Here is a 12,837-nt window from a genome sequence, read left to right on the forward strand (position 1 = left end):
ATGAGAATAATGATTCTTCTTACATAACCCAGCACCATAGGTTTCAGCTTACTGTTCGCAAGACCTTTGAGTTTGTTTGAGACAGGGAAAGTCTTGTCTGTTGGGACACATGGCCATATTCACATCTCTGTGAAAGAAATAGCCATGGGTTTCCAATCAGGGAAATGTGACTTCTATGTTTCTTGCCAGTCGCAGCATTGTGATCTGTTGTTTGCCTCACTGTCCCCCTCTCCCAGCTTACTTCAGCCCAACAGATGGTGCCAAGCTCCTGAGCACAGACCAGCACAGTGAAATCAGGGTTTACTCATCTTCAGACTGGACCAAGCCACAGCACCTGATCCCACATCCCCACCGGCAGTTTCAGCACCTCACACCTATTAAGGTGAGTTAGCCAGCGCAGTCTGAGAGGAGTATCCCGCTGGGTGCTTGCAGCTGGCTGTACATCAGAAACGGTCCCATTTCTGGTCAGGGTATTACATCAGTGGGTAGATGGTCACACTGCTGCAACTCGCAGCGGGGCGGTGTTCTGAGGATACTCGCGTTCCTCAAGCCGTGGGTGGGATGTACAAACTGTTGCTCATACTGCCGGTAGTCTGGTGTGTGTCAGTGTGAGCTCTGGCCCTAACTCACCATCACTCTGCTCTTACGACTAGGCTACGTGGCATCCTCGCTATGACCTCATTGTAGCAGGTCGCTACCCAGACCCTAAGTTCCCAGGGTACACGGTGAACGAGCTACGAACCGTTGATGTATTCGATGGAAACACTGGGGAGATGGTTTGTCAGCTCCATGATCCAAATGCTTCTGGTATCATCTCGGTGAGTTGAGCGCTGCAGCTGAAAGGGCCCCGTGTACTGAACCGCAGCCACAGGGCACGGGCTGGGGGCTGGAGCAATAGGAGCGTCCGCGTTACGTGTGACACTCCGGCTCTCGTGGGGTATGGCTGCTGGGAAAGCGGCTAGCTCGAGCAGGCCGGTCCGTGGTCATCCGCGGGTTTTCTGCGGTAGTCTTTCGGGAGCGTTGGGTTTTCCAGGCAGTTTGTTGCTGTTATATAAGCCGTGGTTGCTCTTATGACTCTGTTATATAAGGAGTGATGCTCTTACAGACTGATGGTGTTTCCATTTCCAGCTCAATAAATTTAACCCTATGGGAGACACGCTGGCTTCTGGCATGGGTAAGTAAGGACAAGCTAGGGCACTGAGCACAGCCGTGTTCCAGTCCCAGAGAAGGGCAAGCTTGTTTCTGCAGCCTAAAGCAAGCTGTTAGCGAGGGTTTCCCAAATCCTGCTTGCTGGTAGCCCTCTGTATTTCCTACATCTGTAAAGGAGAGCAAGACCACCTTTTCAGTCTTCCACCGTTGCAGTTAGAAAAGTTTGCTCGGCATCTCCTGTGAAACATCCCCGAGAGCACCCAGCCCAGAGGAGCGAGGCCTCCGCTCTCCACATGCGGAGAACAGCAGGGGGGTGGGGTGGAAGCCTTCTCCTGCTAGGCTGTACCCTCTCCCTTCAGTTAATTTATCTCATTTCCTAGGCTGCAGAGCCAAGATTACTCAGTTTTCGCAGGCTATAGAGGATTAAGGGAGATGGCTCTAGATAAAAGTCTTAGACCTGTCACAGATTAATTACTTGATTATGTTTCTTAATTAGGTCAAATTTCCATGGCTGCAATAATTATCTTTGCATCCTCTGTACCTTGGAAGTATCTTAGAGCAGACAAAGTCTTTTGAATTTCTGGCATTTAAGTGACAGCCTAAGGTATCTGATGTAGCGTTTCTGATGCACAGTGTTTAATTTTTCCTCTTAGGCTTTAATATTCTGATCTGGAGCCGGAAGGAGATGGTGGCCAAGAAGCAAGAACATCTTTTGAAAGCCATGACAGAACAGGGGATTGGAAGCTGGAGTTGGTCCAGACGTGGAGGGCAGAGGCAAGCAAACCCTGGGACAAGCAAACTCAAAGCTAACTTACTGTCTTGGGAGCTGGAGGAGACGAGAACAAAAAGCAGTAATTCTAAATCACAGGGAAGGAAGCGAAAAGGGAAGGATCTAGAGAACTGATTTAGCTTTTTTATCCTTTCTGGATCACAGGGTACAAATTCGGTGTTGGCGATGGGCAGTGTAAGCCGTGCAGGGCATTAGACTTCTTTGTCCTTCCTCCCTGGATCTGATATTGCTTCCCTGATTCTCTTTGCTTTCCCTTCTAGCGAGTTGTGTCAGTACTCAGTTCTTCCTCCAAGTGGAGTTACCACCCATTTTCTGAGGCACTAGGAAAACTTCAAAGATATTCGCAGACCGTGCTGAAGTTACTGCTTCCAGCCTGCCACATCTGCTTGTCACCACTTGTCAGAGGTTGCCGTCTCCTGTAGCTGGCTGCAGAGCAGCTCGCGACAGGGTCCCCAGCCCGTTCTAGTCACACTGAGCTGAGAAACGCTTTGCTGACAGGGTTAATGTCCTGGAAAGGTTGAATGTCACAGGGGCAATGGGTAGCTTGGGTAGCCTAGGGAACACCAGCCTCTCCCATATGCAAGCTTCTTGGAAAACGTGTCTGTCAGGACCACAGGCTTGGCCTGTTAACTAGACCACAAAGAACATGATGCTGTTGGAGCTCTTTACCTGCTGCACAGGGTGCCAGGGCAGCGTGGAGCTGGGAACCTGCCTCTAGTTTCTGTTTTCAGAGCTCTAGGCTTTTTCTTGTCACTGGTCAGGTAATTTTTTTCACCCATGCCTGCGAGCTTCAGAATGTTGGCTAAAAGTGTTGTAAAAAGCAGCGATGAGGAATTCCTTCCGAACACCCCTGCTCAGAGCCAAATCTCAAGACTGCTGTTAAACTAAAAAGTTTTGCTTTTTCTAGTTTGTTTACAAGGCTGCCTGGGGCCTTGCTGCTGTCCCAGAGGTTGGTGGATAGGACAGGCTCCAGGCCTGCTCAGATTTTCCATGTTCACTTTTATAGTTTCGCAGTATTGATATTAATAAAGTTTTGTACTAAACTAAATCCTTTGATATACAGAGTGGCTGCTTTGAGCATTCTGCTGCACTGCTTTTGGGTGTGGGGAGAAGTTGTACAGCTTTCTGCAGGAGGGCTGAGACCCACAGCACCGGTGGCAATACCAGTTGTAGTACTGTCTGCAACGGACCCTTCCAAGCTGGCGGGTTGCATTTTAAGCTGTATCTGCACATGGCTGCTACAGTCAGAACCAGCTTCTATCAATTCTCCCCCCGCTGTAAGTGGGATTGTACAGGAGGGAATCAGTGAGGGGATGCACTGCAGTAAGCTCTGCCTGTTTTCCAGCTGGTGCGAGCCCTGTGAACTCTTGGAGAAGAAGAGGAGTAGCGTTCAGTGTGAATTTTATTTTAATAATGAAATGTATTGGAACAATTACAGAAGGTCATTCACAGTCAAAACGTCTAAATCATCATAGAAACCTTTTCCCTGTGTGTGCAAAATCTGCTACCTTTAAAAATTACAGGTCTGGTCCTCTTAAATGCACTATTACCTCTTTCTTGTGCCTGTTCTCACAGGCAGTGGCTTTTTCCTTATGACTGTCTTGCTGTGCAGGAGACTGAGGTTGTATCTCCAGAGGACAAAAAGGTGAGGAAGATGCTGAGACCAGCAAGCTGCTTCTGCTGATTTTAGAGTTCCCATGCTGGGAGATGCCGATTATGGTGTAGGGAAAAGTCCCCACGGTACTCCATAGGGGAAGAAAAGGAAACGTCTGTAACCTAAGGACTGGCTTCTGCCGCCAAGAGGGGAAGGGAACTGCACAGAAAGGGAAGCAAAAGTGGGAAGTGAATGTGCAGCATCACCATGTGAAGAGCCTGTGCTTCTGGTGCCTGCTGCAGTCTACTTTTCTGCCAAAAGCTGCAAGGCAGGTGGTGAGCACTTGGCATCAAGTTCCCCGCAGCAGCTGCAGCGTGCACAGAGGGGCCAGCCTGGAGAAAGGATCACGCTTTGGACAAAAAGCCAAAGCGTGGCAAATAATGGGATCCACAGTCACCTGCAGACTCTAACCCTTAATGGTTTTTTGTTTGTCGTCCGTCCAGTAGGGAAGATGGGAAGAAAAACTACAGAACCTGGCATTTGATCTAGTCTTAGGTAAAGAGCTCTGCTACATCTCTTTAATTACAGCATAAAAACCTTCTGCTAGTAAAGCATCTTCCTTGGGCTCACAGCTGAACTGTGGGCTGCCTGCAGCACTCAACAGTCCCTGTAATAGGTACTGGAGGTTCAGAGGCGGGGAAGTCAAATCCAAAGGCTGAATCTTTACAGATAGGGCCAAGGTTTCTTATCTACGGGGACTCCTTTCTAGAGCCAACATTACACAAGAAATTGGGTGCAGGTTTGCTATGATCCCAGGAATTAATCTCTCTGATGAAGCTCTTTGAGCTTCTTTGGATCATACGTAACCTACGCTGAGCTGAGTCCTAGAAACTACTGCCAGGTTTTGAATCTTGTCCTGATTCCAGGCCAGTCCTCTCTTGAACCACAGTGTAAGGAGGAGGGGGAAAAAGACCAGTTGCCAGCAGCAACTACTTGGCAGTGACCTCAAGAAACCCTTTCCATTGTCTGCCACCATCTGCAGCAGTTCCCTCTGCATGGACAGCAGGTGAGTCTCGGTGCATCGTTGGCGAGCTGCACGCTCTGCTCCAAGCCCAGCCTTCCTACCATCACCAACCCAATGGCTTGACAGAAAAGCACTCGAAGCGCGCTGACACTGAAGAGACGCACCTCCTGACTGCAGTGGATGTGGCAGCTGAGGGGGGCACGTGCCCCTCTGCCGCAGTCATGGTGAGTGGTAACATTCACAATCACTTGAAAGGAGGAAAACTTGACCAGCTCCAACTGGCCACGTTGGGAATCCCAGACTAGGTAGGCTGTACGGGGACTGGGGGCACCACGCAGTGTACTGGCTTCAGAATTACAGTGTCATTTCCATCAGAGGAGCTCAGGTCTCTGTCTCTGGGATGTCACCTTTAGAAAACATTCAAAAATCAAGTCCAGCTTCATTCTGGGAAGCAATGGCCAAAGGAGAAGAACGCTCAGTAACTGAAGGTGCCCAGTGATCCTCCGGGGTGAGGCTGCTCCCTCCTACTGTCTGGGAAGGAGTTGCAGCAACTTTCAGGCCTGCTCTTCTCCCTCGTTGGAAACGTGCCGGTAACCGGGGGGCTGAGACTGTATGCGAAAGAGTATAGTCAAGAGGAGGATTATAAGGAGAAGGAGAATGGATCCACACACAGCCAGACCCACAAACAGTTCTGCAAGGAAGAAAACAAGTGGTCAACAGGGTATCGACCAAGCTTTCCCCGTCTGCCGTGCTCTGCTCCAGCCTGGGCTCACCTGTGTCGTGCATGCTGCCTGCCACCTGGCATTCCTGCTCCCAGTCCTGGGGAACAACAGGATCGGTGAGTTCCAAGAACCTTTGCAGTGGGCATTTATGCTGGCAGCCAGGGATTGTCAGTGGGAAAGGTTCTTTCCCACTCTCGTTCCGGAAAAACATCTCCACAGAGAAGTTACTGAAAAAAAACCACAGCTAGATGTTTGTTTGGTTTTTTCTCCAGCTGAAGTCATCCCTTCCCAGAAACTTAGTGCGCACACCCTTTCCTTTATTTTGGTGGTAGTTTTCCTCCTAAGAGTCTGCCACTAGGAGCAAGATTGCATCCCCCTAGGGTGGAGCCTAGCCTAGGTGTCTAACCCTTGAGGTGAAATCACAGCAGATGTCTTTACTGCAGCCCTCACCCATCATCCTCTTGGTACAGCTCAAATAAATGACATGAGGCGTATGGTGCTTGAATCTTGTTGTAGACATCTAGAGCCATCTGCAGTGCCACAAGTGTGGTGTCATGCTGAGAAAGAGGGAAAAAAACCAAATCAGTCACCCTTAGGGATGTGGCAGGGCAGCTCAGACCGTAACAGACAGGGCTGTGCCGAGGGGATGTCACCTCTGTGACTCCCATCTAGAGGAAGGGAGAGGAACTGTACAGCTAGTGCGGTGATCTGTGAGGGTGCCAGAGAAGGGGAGGAAGTGAAACACAGCCATATATTATCCTGCATTGTTCTTTAAGAATTGGTATGTAGGGAGGAACGTGGGAGAGACGCTGGACTTTCCAGTCAGGAGGCTGCCGGGAAGGAGGGGATGACTCCGCATCTACACTGCTGAACCATCACATCCATAAGCACCCCCACATCCACCAAATAAATACAAAGTCTGCCAGTCTCATTCACAAGCCTCAGCTAACGGGAACAAAGTGCAGGGTGGGAATTTTCCTCAGGGGCCCCAGAGGAATGATGCCAGAAACTGCACATCCCACCCAGCCAGAGGCAAAGATGCACGTCTTGATCCTGCATGGGCTGTAGAGAAGGCAGAAAGGGGAAGAACTATCACCAAGCCCCTGTGAAGAGGAGATGGGTAAAAGGTAGCCCCCAAGCTCTGACTTACCGCTGAATACACAAGTAGTTTCAGGTTCTGGTGGGCAGAAACATTTGCTGCTTTTGTTAGGTTTTTCCTTATGTGACCCAGCAGGACCCCTGAGGAAAGGGAACAGCTGTTAAGAGGCAAAAACTAAACAGCAGCAGGAAGCTCCCTCCCCGGTGCACTCACCGCCTTGCAGACGAGCTTTTTCTACCCGACTGTGGATCCCAAACAGAAATTCAAAACCGAAGTCTTTAAGTTGCCTCAATTGAGTCATGACATCTGGTGTCGCCCATACAGGCAAATCCATTTTGTGTGCTTGCTAGAAAGAGAAACAGAATACTCATCTGCAGGTAGCACGGATCGCAGGTTCATCAGAGAATGGGAGTCCTACCCATACTGCTACTCATTTCTTATGTTAGTTTAAGTATTTCCCTTCCCTATTTATGCTTCTGTCCTTACGCTGCCGTGCTGCATACAAAGAATATATGATGTGGGGTGTAATGTTGTTTCAGAAACTACTTAATATGAAGCATAAAGATTAAAATCTAGGAGCTACATTTCTGTGAAAGCACAACTGGAGTGCAGGGCTATGTCGTAACACCAGTAACAGTAATCTTAGGGTGTTTACATGAGGCTGATTCTGCCCTGCAGATGGCATGCAGTGGAAAAAAAAAAAAAAAGAAAAAAAAGGTAAGTGAGAAAGCACCAACTCAAGGTTGCTGGTGTACCTGCAGCATGGTTTCCCCAGAGGCTCTGAGGGCCACTGAAGGATATTGGAGAAAGTCAGCAAGCGCTCTGCTGATGTAACACTGGGATGCACCACTGGCAAAGCCCCAGTACTCAAACCCAGAATACATAGAACTGGGAACCAAGAGAAGAATTTGCTTTGCAGCCAACCCATTACAAGAAAAGACTAGTTGCACTGATAGAAAAAACAGCAGTTGTGGTTCCCTGGCATTACTCGGGGCAATTTTCTAGGCCACATCCCACTAAACTGCCAGGAGATGAGGTTGAATATCCTTAAGGGCCCATTCTATCTGAGTGGTTTGGAGAAACTCCCACCAGCAACTTAAGACATTGAGTTAGTTTTTTATTAATTTGAAAAGAGAACAGCTAGTAAGTTCAGCTGTTTCTTGGACTTTTTTTATCTTCTCCATCCAGATGGTAGAATGAATCTAGTGGCTTGGGTGAGAAACACAATCCTTCTCTTCAGGACACCGTTTGTATGGGTTAGAAAAAAAGGGGGAAGCCCAAAGCAGCTGAAGAGTCTGATCAGCCTAATGGTATAGTTTTGAAGTAAAACTCCCCTTCCTCAGAACATTCTGCTTCCATTTGGGGGCAGCAAGCTATTCTCCAAGTTCTGTGGGATTACAGTGATTTGTCAGCTGGCCTTCCAGGCCCAATTTGCAAGCTCATCAAGCAACTCTTGAAAATGAAGAAGATCTGAAATTCTTGATCTCTCTGACCAAAAGACTTTTTGTTGCTGACAGAAGTTGCTTCACTGTGATTGTTACAAGATGGGAGATCAGGTTTGTGATACAAAGGGCAAATTTACATAGTGCAATGCAGCTCTGGACTGGAATATTCTCAGCTTGCAGCAACTCAAGCTGCTACTTCACATAGCAACGTGCAATTCCATGCAGATTTATCTTTTCTGTCCCCAAAGTAGTCCCTACCCTTGCATACCACTGCCAGTAAGCTAAGCAGTCTTGCGCCTCCATAGAATTAGCATGAGACAGCATCAAACACCTGGGTTTACTGCTTCTTCCACAATTAGCTAGTGTGACAGGAAACATCTCTCCAGTTTCCTTCATTGTGCTGTTTAGTTATACACAAATAAACCTGTGTGCAACAACTGTAAGTCTCCTGGATACATGACCTTTGCTCTAGCGTTATCGCAGCAGAACTAGCTTGATTTGGGATTTTGTTTTAGCCTTCAGGAGATGTGCTTTCAACAGAACTCCACGCGCATAGAGAGTTTGGTGCCCCACCCCAGGCAGTAGAAGGGTGACACCAGTCTCTACAGTCTTTCTCTGGCAAAGGACTTTATAATAGGTCAAAAACCAGATGGGGTGAACCCTACTTAACCTAGAAGACCACTCTTTTCTTTTAGACATGGCACTAACAGAAGCACAGAAAGAAAAGCAATTGATCTAAAAGCAAGAGACAGGTAGAGATAGAACCAGGATGAGTCCTAATTTATGCTCCCAACTTAAATCATAAAGTTAACATTTCTTCGGTTTCCAGAGATCTTGTTTCTACCTAACTGAACTCAGACCTGTTCACAGAGACTAAAGGTTTTGGATTGCGGTCATTTTCTAGTGACTTTCCAAAGAAGTATTTATTATTCAGGTGGGACTTTTTCTGGCTCTGGCACGATATATATCTAAGCTACAAAGTGGGAGGTTATAGGTTGCAAAAGCAGGTAACCCCGGGCACATGTCTCTAGTGAGTAGAAACTTATTATTCTGAAATTAGAACATTACTTCTAACCATTGAGTGGGAATGGTGAAAAGTTGTTTTATGGGATTTTGCAAAATAATTCTCTACCAAATCCAGTGAGTCCTAAAGACCTAATTCGCATGGCTGTATGATGATGGCCAAACTTACTTCACAGAACAGCGTGTCATACACACTCCAAACAGACTCCAGAGAGACATCCCGGATCCCAGTCTCATTTGCCACCATCTGCAGGAATTGCTGTAGGTATGAGAAAAGAGAAAGGCCTTCAATTTTCTGATCTCATACCGTATCTCATGTGCAGGCATTCCTGCCCTTTTCTCAGAGCTCTGATTATACAGAGGTGATAATACTTTAACTACGAGCCTAAGACCACCTTATCTCATGCAAACAGTCACTTACCCAATTCTCTTTGGTCTTATTTATGTATTCTGCTGAGTGCCGTGTTTCATTCTGTAGCTGTTCATACCGCGGACAGGGGGTCAAAGGAAACTTCAGTAGCTGGGCAGAGACAACAAGAGCAGCTAGGTCACCGAGAAGACTGAAGTACAGAATTTGCAGTCAACACACGCATCTGTAGTGAAACCCTGACTAGCAGGATGCATCTATAAACAGCCTCAAGTACCGCCTTCTAACATACTCCAGATCGTGTGTGGTCCACGGAGGTGTCACGGCTAACATGTTGAGTGAACACGGCCCCTGAATTCTTGCCTTGTTCTAAGAACAACCTCTACAAGGTAGGTCCCAGAAGAAGTGCAAGACAACGTGAATCAAGACTGAAGCAAAGACTTTTGGAGAAGTCAGCAGAATACACCACTTGAGTAGTCAGTACATATCCCTGAGACTAACTTACCCTTTCAGCTGACTCGGGCACCGTGTGCACAGGGATAGGCTGCCAGGAGATGTTAGGGTTGAAGATCTGTTGTCCCTCTGGGGGATACAGGCCTGCCAGATTGGCCTCCGCACTCATCAGCGTCCGATCATAGTCTGTGCTGCGGATGAAGATCTGCCAGGAGAGGGACAGCACACCATTAGTAACGCTGCTATAAGTGGTGACGCTTGGATGCAGGACGATACACTCACTGAGGAACATTGCCAAGCGCCCTGCAGCTGCTCACGGACAACGGGATAGCCGGAGCTGAAGTGACTGAACCTGTAGATGTCGGCCTCGGCAAAACTGTAAGGACGGTCACAAAGCCAATTTGGTGCATGATACCGGAGCAGTCTGTTCTGCACCAGTGGGATAGCCAGATGCACTGGGCAGAGGTTACGGAGAGAAAGGAGACTGAATATGAGGAAGAGTCACAGAAGAGCAAGACAGAGATGCATCTAACGATGGGCACAGATAGGAAATGTGCTATATTTACAGAGCAGGACTGGGGAAAATTACTGCATTCAGTTCTCGGTTCTAGGAACGACCTGCTGTGCTCGTGAGAAAAAGTGGCTTCTCCAGGCCTCGGTTTTTCCATCTAAGAAATGAAGACAAGAGTGATCTAACCAACAGGAGAGGAACAAAAGGGGGAGCTGGGGTTTGTTTGATCATTGTGGGCTCTTGGGATTAATGGGCCAAGGCTTATCGTTCTGGAGCTCAGAGAGAGATAGATCTGAGCCAGAAAACAAGAGAAATGAGAAAAATAGATGAGTTCAGAAGGTCAAAATAGCAAAATTTTGGTATCTGTGTACTGAAAACAGTTAGGGGGAGACTGGAGAGAAACCAGTGAAAAAAACAAGAGGAACACATAGGGAGTCATGAAAGAATGTCCTAGGAAACAGCATGTTGAATCTGAAACAGGAATAAAAAGCCAGAAGACTGAAATACAATGTCAAGATTGTTTTTGGTTTTTTTTTTTTATGTTAACTGAGTAGAGAGAAACATAAGAAAAAATACATATGCTCACTCTGTATGGCATCTCCCATGTGAAGTGTATCTCAAAACCTGGCAGTCATGAGGGGGGGCAAAAAAAAAGTCTTTTCTCTGACAATTTCTACCCACTTTTACCTCTTAAATGTGGCTTGAAAACAACTGACCCTGTACTCACTGGACAGGATTGCTTTCATCCTCTGTAAACTCTGAAGAAATAGAAAGGAAGTATTTTAAAAGATAAGGATCTAATTCTAGAAGCGTTGTAAAAACCAATTAAGCCCTAAGTGTACATGCTTTCTTCAGCACCTTTTGCCAGGGCTCCAGCTTGTCGCTGAGTCAGGTGACAGATGGTTACATGGTGTCACCCAGAGGCAACATTTCTTATAAGGGAGGTTGCTCAACTTGAGCAGGGGTTTGGGCTTGGTTAGCAGAACAGCCTTTGTTTGCATATGCTTTGGTTTGTTTTTCCCTTCCCAAGGAAGAGAAAGAAAACAGTTTCAGCTGGCAAAAGCATTACAAGAGCGAAGTATGTTTGGAAAGGAACTACTGAGGAAGGTTAAAGGATCTGTGTTTGAGCTGACACTGGAAATTTTGTTGATGAAGCAAATGTCAAAGAAGGGATGTAATCTGAACTATGACAAGCTGGGTGTTTACTGGGGAGCCCAAAAAGGGGGGAAATAGAGACAAAATTGTAAGGGGATTCTCAGTTTCCCCTATCTGATCAATCACCCAAAGTGAGCTCAGATAAAGTAACTGAACCGATGCAGAGCCAGTTGTGAGACAAGGGGTCTTGACTGCCCGCTGTCCATCTGAACCATGTGCGTGCCTCTCTTCACAGCACTTGCTCATGTTCTGGTTGACTCACACCTCTTTGATCGACCAGCAGGGGTATTTGGGGAGATTTTCCTTACTTTCTTTGATCTTTCAAATTTCCCACTGTGCTTAGCACATGGTTCCACAAGGGCTCTGTAAATTTTAAATAAAAGAAACATGCCAGTTTCACAAGGTCTATTATAAAGTGTAGCAACATCCAAGAGACAGAAAGGAAAACTAATAGCTTTGGGGGACTGAAGCTGTTAAGACTTTACAGGTGGAAACAAGTGAGAGGCTCACTTCTAGTTGGGCAGTACTGCGTATATGGACAGAATCCCATGGGATTGTACCTGATGTGCACTGGGGAGGGCTGGGCAAACGCAGGTTGCATTCTTGTCAGCTGATATCACACACACAAAAAAATAATCTCACAATCTCGAGTAAGAAACAAGTATCAGGAACAACACAGTAGCCCTGGTTTGCTCCCTTGGCTTGAGCAGGCGGCTGCCAGTCTCACAGCGGTGCTGTTGCGGCGCGGCTGCTGCCCGCCCCCCATCCCCCCCGACAGCCGGGGCCGCCCTGAGGCGCTGCCGCTCCGTTCCCCCGGCCCCGGCCCGGCTCCCCACCGAGCCCGCGCCCAGCCTCTCTTCTCCAGCTCGGCAGCCTGCGGTGGGAACGGGCCGGGAAACAAAAAACACTTCAGAGACGAAGCGCGGCGCCGGCGTTTCCCCTCCGAAAGAAGCCGCCCGCGGCGCTGCCCGCCCGGGCCCTCGGGCGGCACGGAGCGCCCTTCCCCGCCGACACTGACCTCCAGCCGCCGGTACGTGCTGCTGAGGAAGCCGCGGTAACGCCGCCGCAGGGCCTGGCCCAGCTCCCACTGCTGCCGCATCCCCACCTGCAACGGCACGGCACGTTACCGGCGGCCCCGGCCCCGGCCGGCCCCCGCCCGCCGCGGCCCCCGCCGCACCTGCGTGAGCTGCCCGAAGCCCTGGGGCCAGGCGGCCTCCTGGAAGGGGTCCCGCGGGTAGGCCTTGATGGGCGAGCGGTCTCCGTGCCGGTACACCTGCGGGCGGCACCGCGTCACACCGGGCCCACTGCCCGGCCCGGCCCGGCCCGGCCGCCGCCCGCCGCCCCCCTTCCCCCTCACCAGCGTAACGAAGCGGAGGCTACGGGGCCGGGCGGGCGGCGGCTGGAGGCAGAGCGCCAGCAGGAGCAGGACGGCGCCTCCCCAGCCGCACCCCGCCGCAGAGGCCGCCATGACACCTCCCCTCACGGCCCCGCGGAGCGGAACGGAA

The 12,837-nt window shown here is 49.0% G+C and overlaps 3 protein-coding genes across 10 annotated transcripts in view; 2 read left to right on the forward strand and 1 right to left on the reverse strand.

Annotated features, from left to right (window-relative positions):
• DDB2 (damage specific DNA binding protein 2) overlaps window positions 1-2,987 on the forward strand; it is a 48,969-nt gene extending 45,982 nt beyond the window's left edge. For all 7 annotated transcript variants that reach the window (XM_080395756.1, XM_080395758.1, XM_080395757.1 and 4 more), the window contains exons 8-11: window positions 237-382; window positions 654-818; window positions 1,129-1,174; window positions 1,803-2,987. In XM_080395756.1, coding sequence (XP_080251882.1) covers window positions 237-382; window positions 654-818; window positions 1,129-1,174; window positions 1,803-2,053 — 608 coding nt within the window. In that variant the 3' untranslated portion in view covers window positions 2,054-2,987. The remainder of the gene's footprint in view (window positions 1-236; window positions 383-653; window positions 819-1,128; window positions 1,175-1,802) is intronic.
• Window positions 2,988-3,323: 336 nt separating this feature from the next.
• On the reverse strand, window positions 3,324-12,823 carry ACP2 (acid phosphatase 2, lysosomal). 2 transcript variants are annotated; one of them, XM_080395771.1, is made up of 11 exons: window positions 12,690-12,823; window positions 12,510-12,605; window positions 12,351-12,437; window positions 9,719-9,871; window positions 9,268-9,366; window positions 9,016-9,105; window positions 6,592-6,724; window positions 6,430-6,518; window positions 5,730-5,836; window positions 5,331-5,506; window positions 3,324-5,165 (listed from the first exon to the last, which is right to left on the reverse strand). In XM_080395771.1, exons 1-11 carry the CDS (start codon window positions 12,798-12,800, stop codon window positions 4,978-4,980), a joined length of 1,329 nt encoding a protein of 442 aa, XP_080251897.1. In that variant the 5' UTR covers window positions 12,801-12,823; the 3' UTR covers window positions 3,324-4,977. The 2 variants fall into 2 exon arrangements, with proteins under 2 accessions (XP_080251897.1, XP_080251898.1); XM_080395772.1 differs by having other exon boundaries at window positions 4,976-5,248.
• The window catches only part of NR1H3 (nuclear receptor subfamily 1 group H member 3), a 31,764-nt gene continuing 31,174 nt past the window's right edge, over window positions 12,248-12,837 (forward strand). Inside the window, exon 1 of the mRNA XM_080395778.1 lies at window positions 12,248-12,362. The gene's annotated coding sequence lies outside the window, so the exon portion shown is untranslated. The remainder of the gene's footprint in view (window positions 12,363-12,837) is intronic.

This window comes from Falco punctatus (assembly GCF_963210335.1).
Source record: "Falco punctatus genome assembly, chromosome: 7".
NCBI classification, from domain to species: Eukaryota; Metazoa; Chordata; class Aves; order Falconiformes; family Falconidae; genus Falco; species Falco punctatus.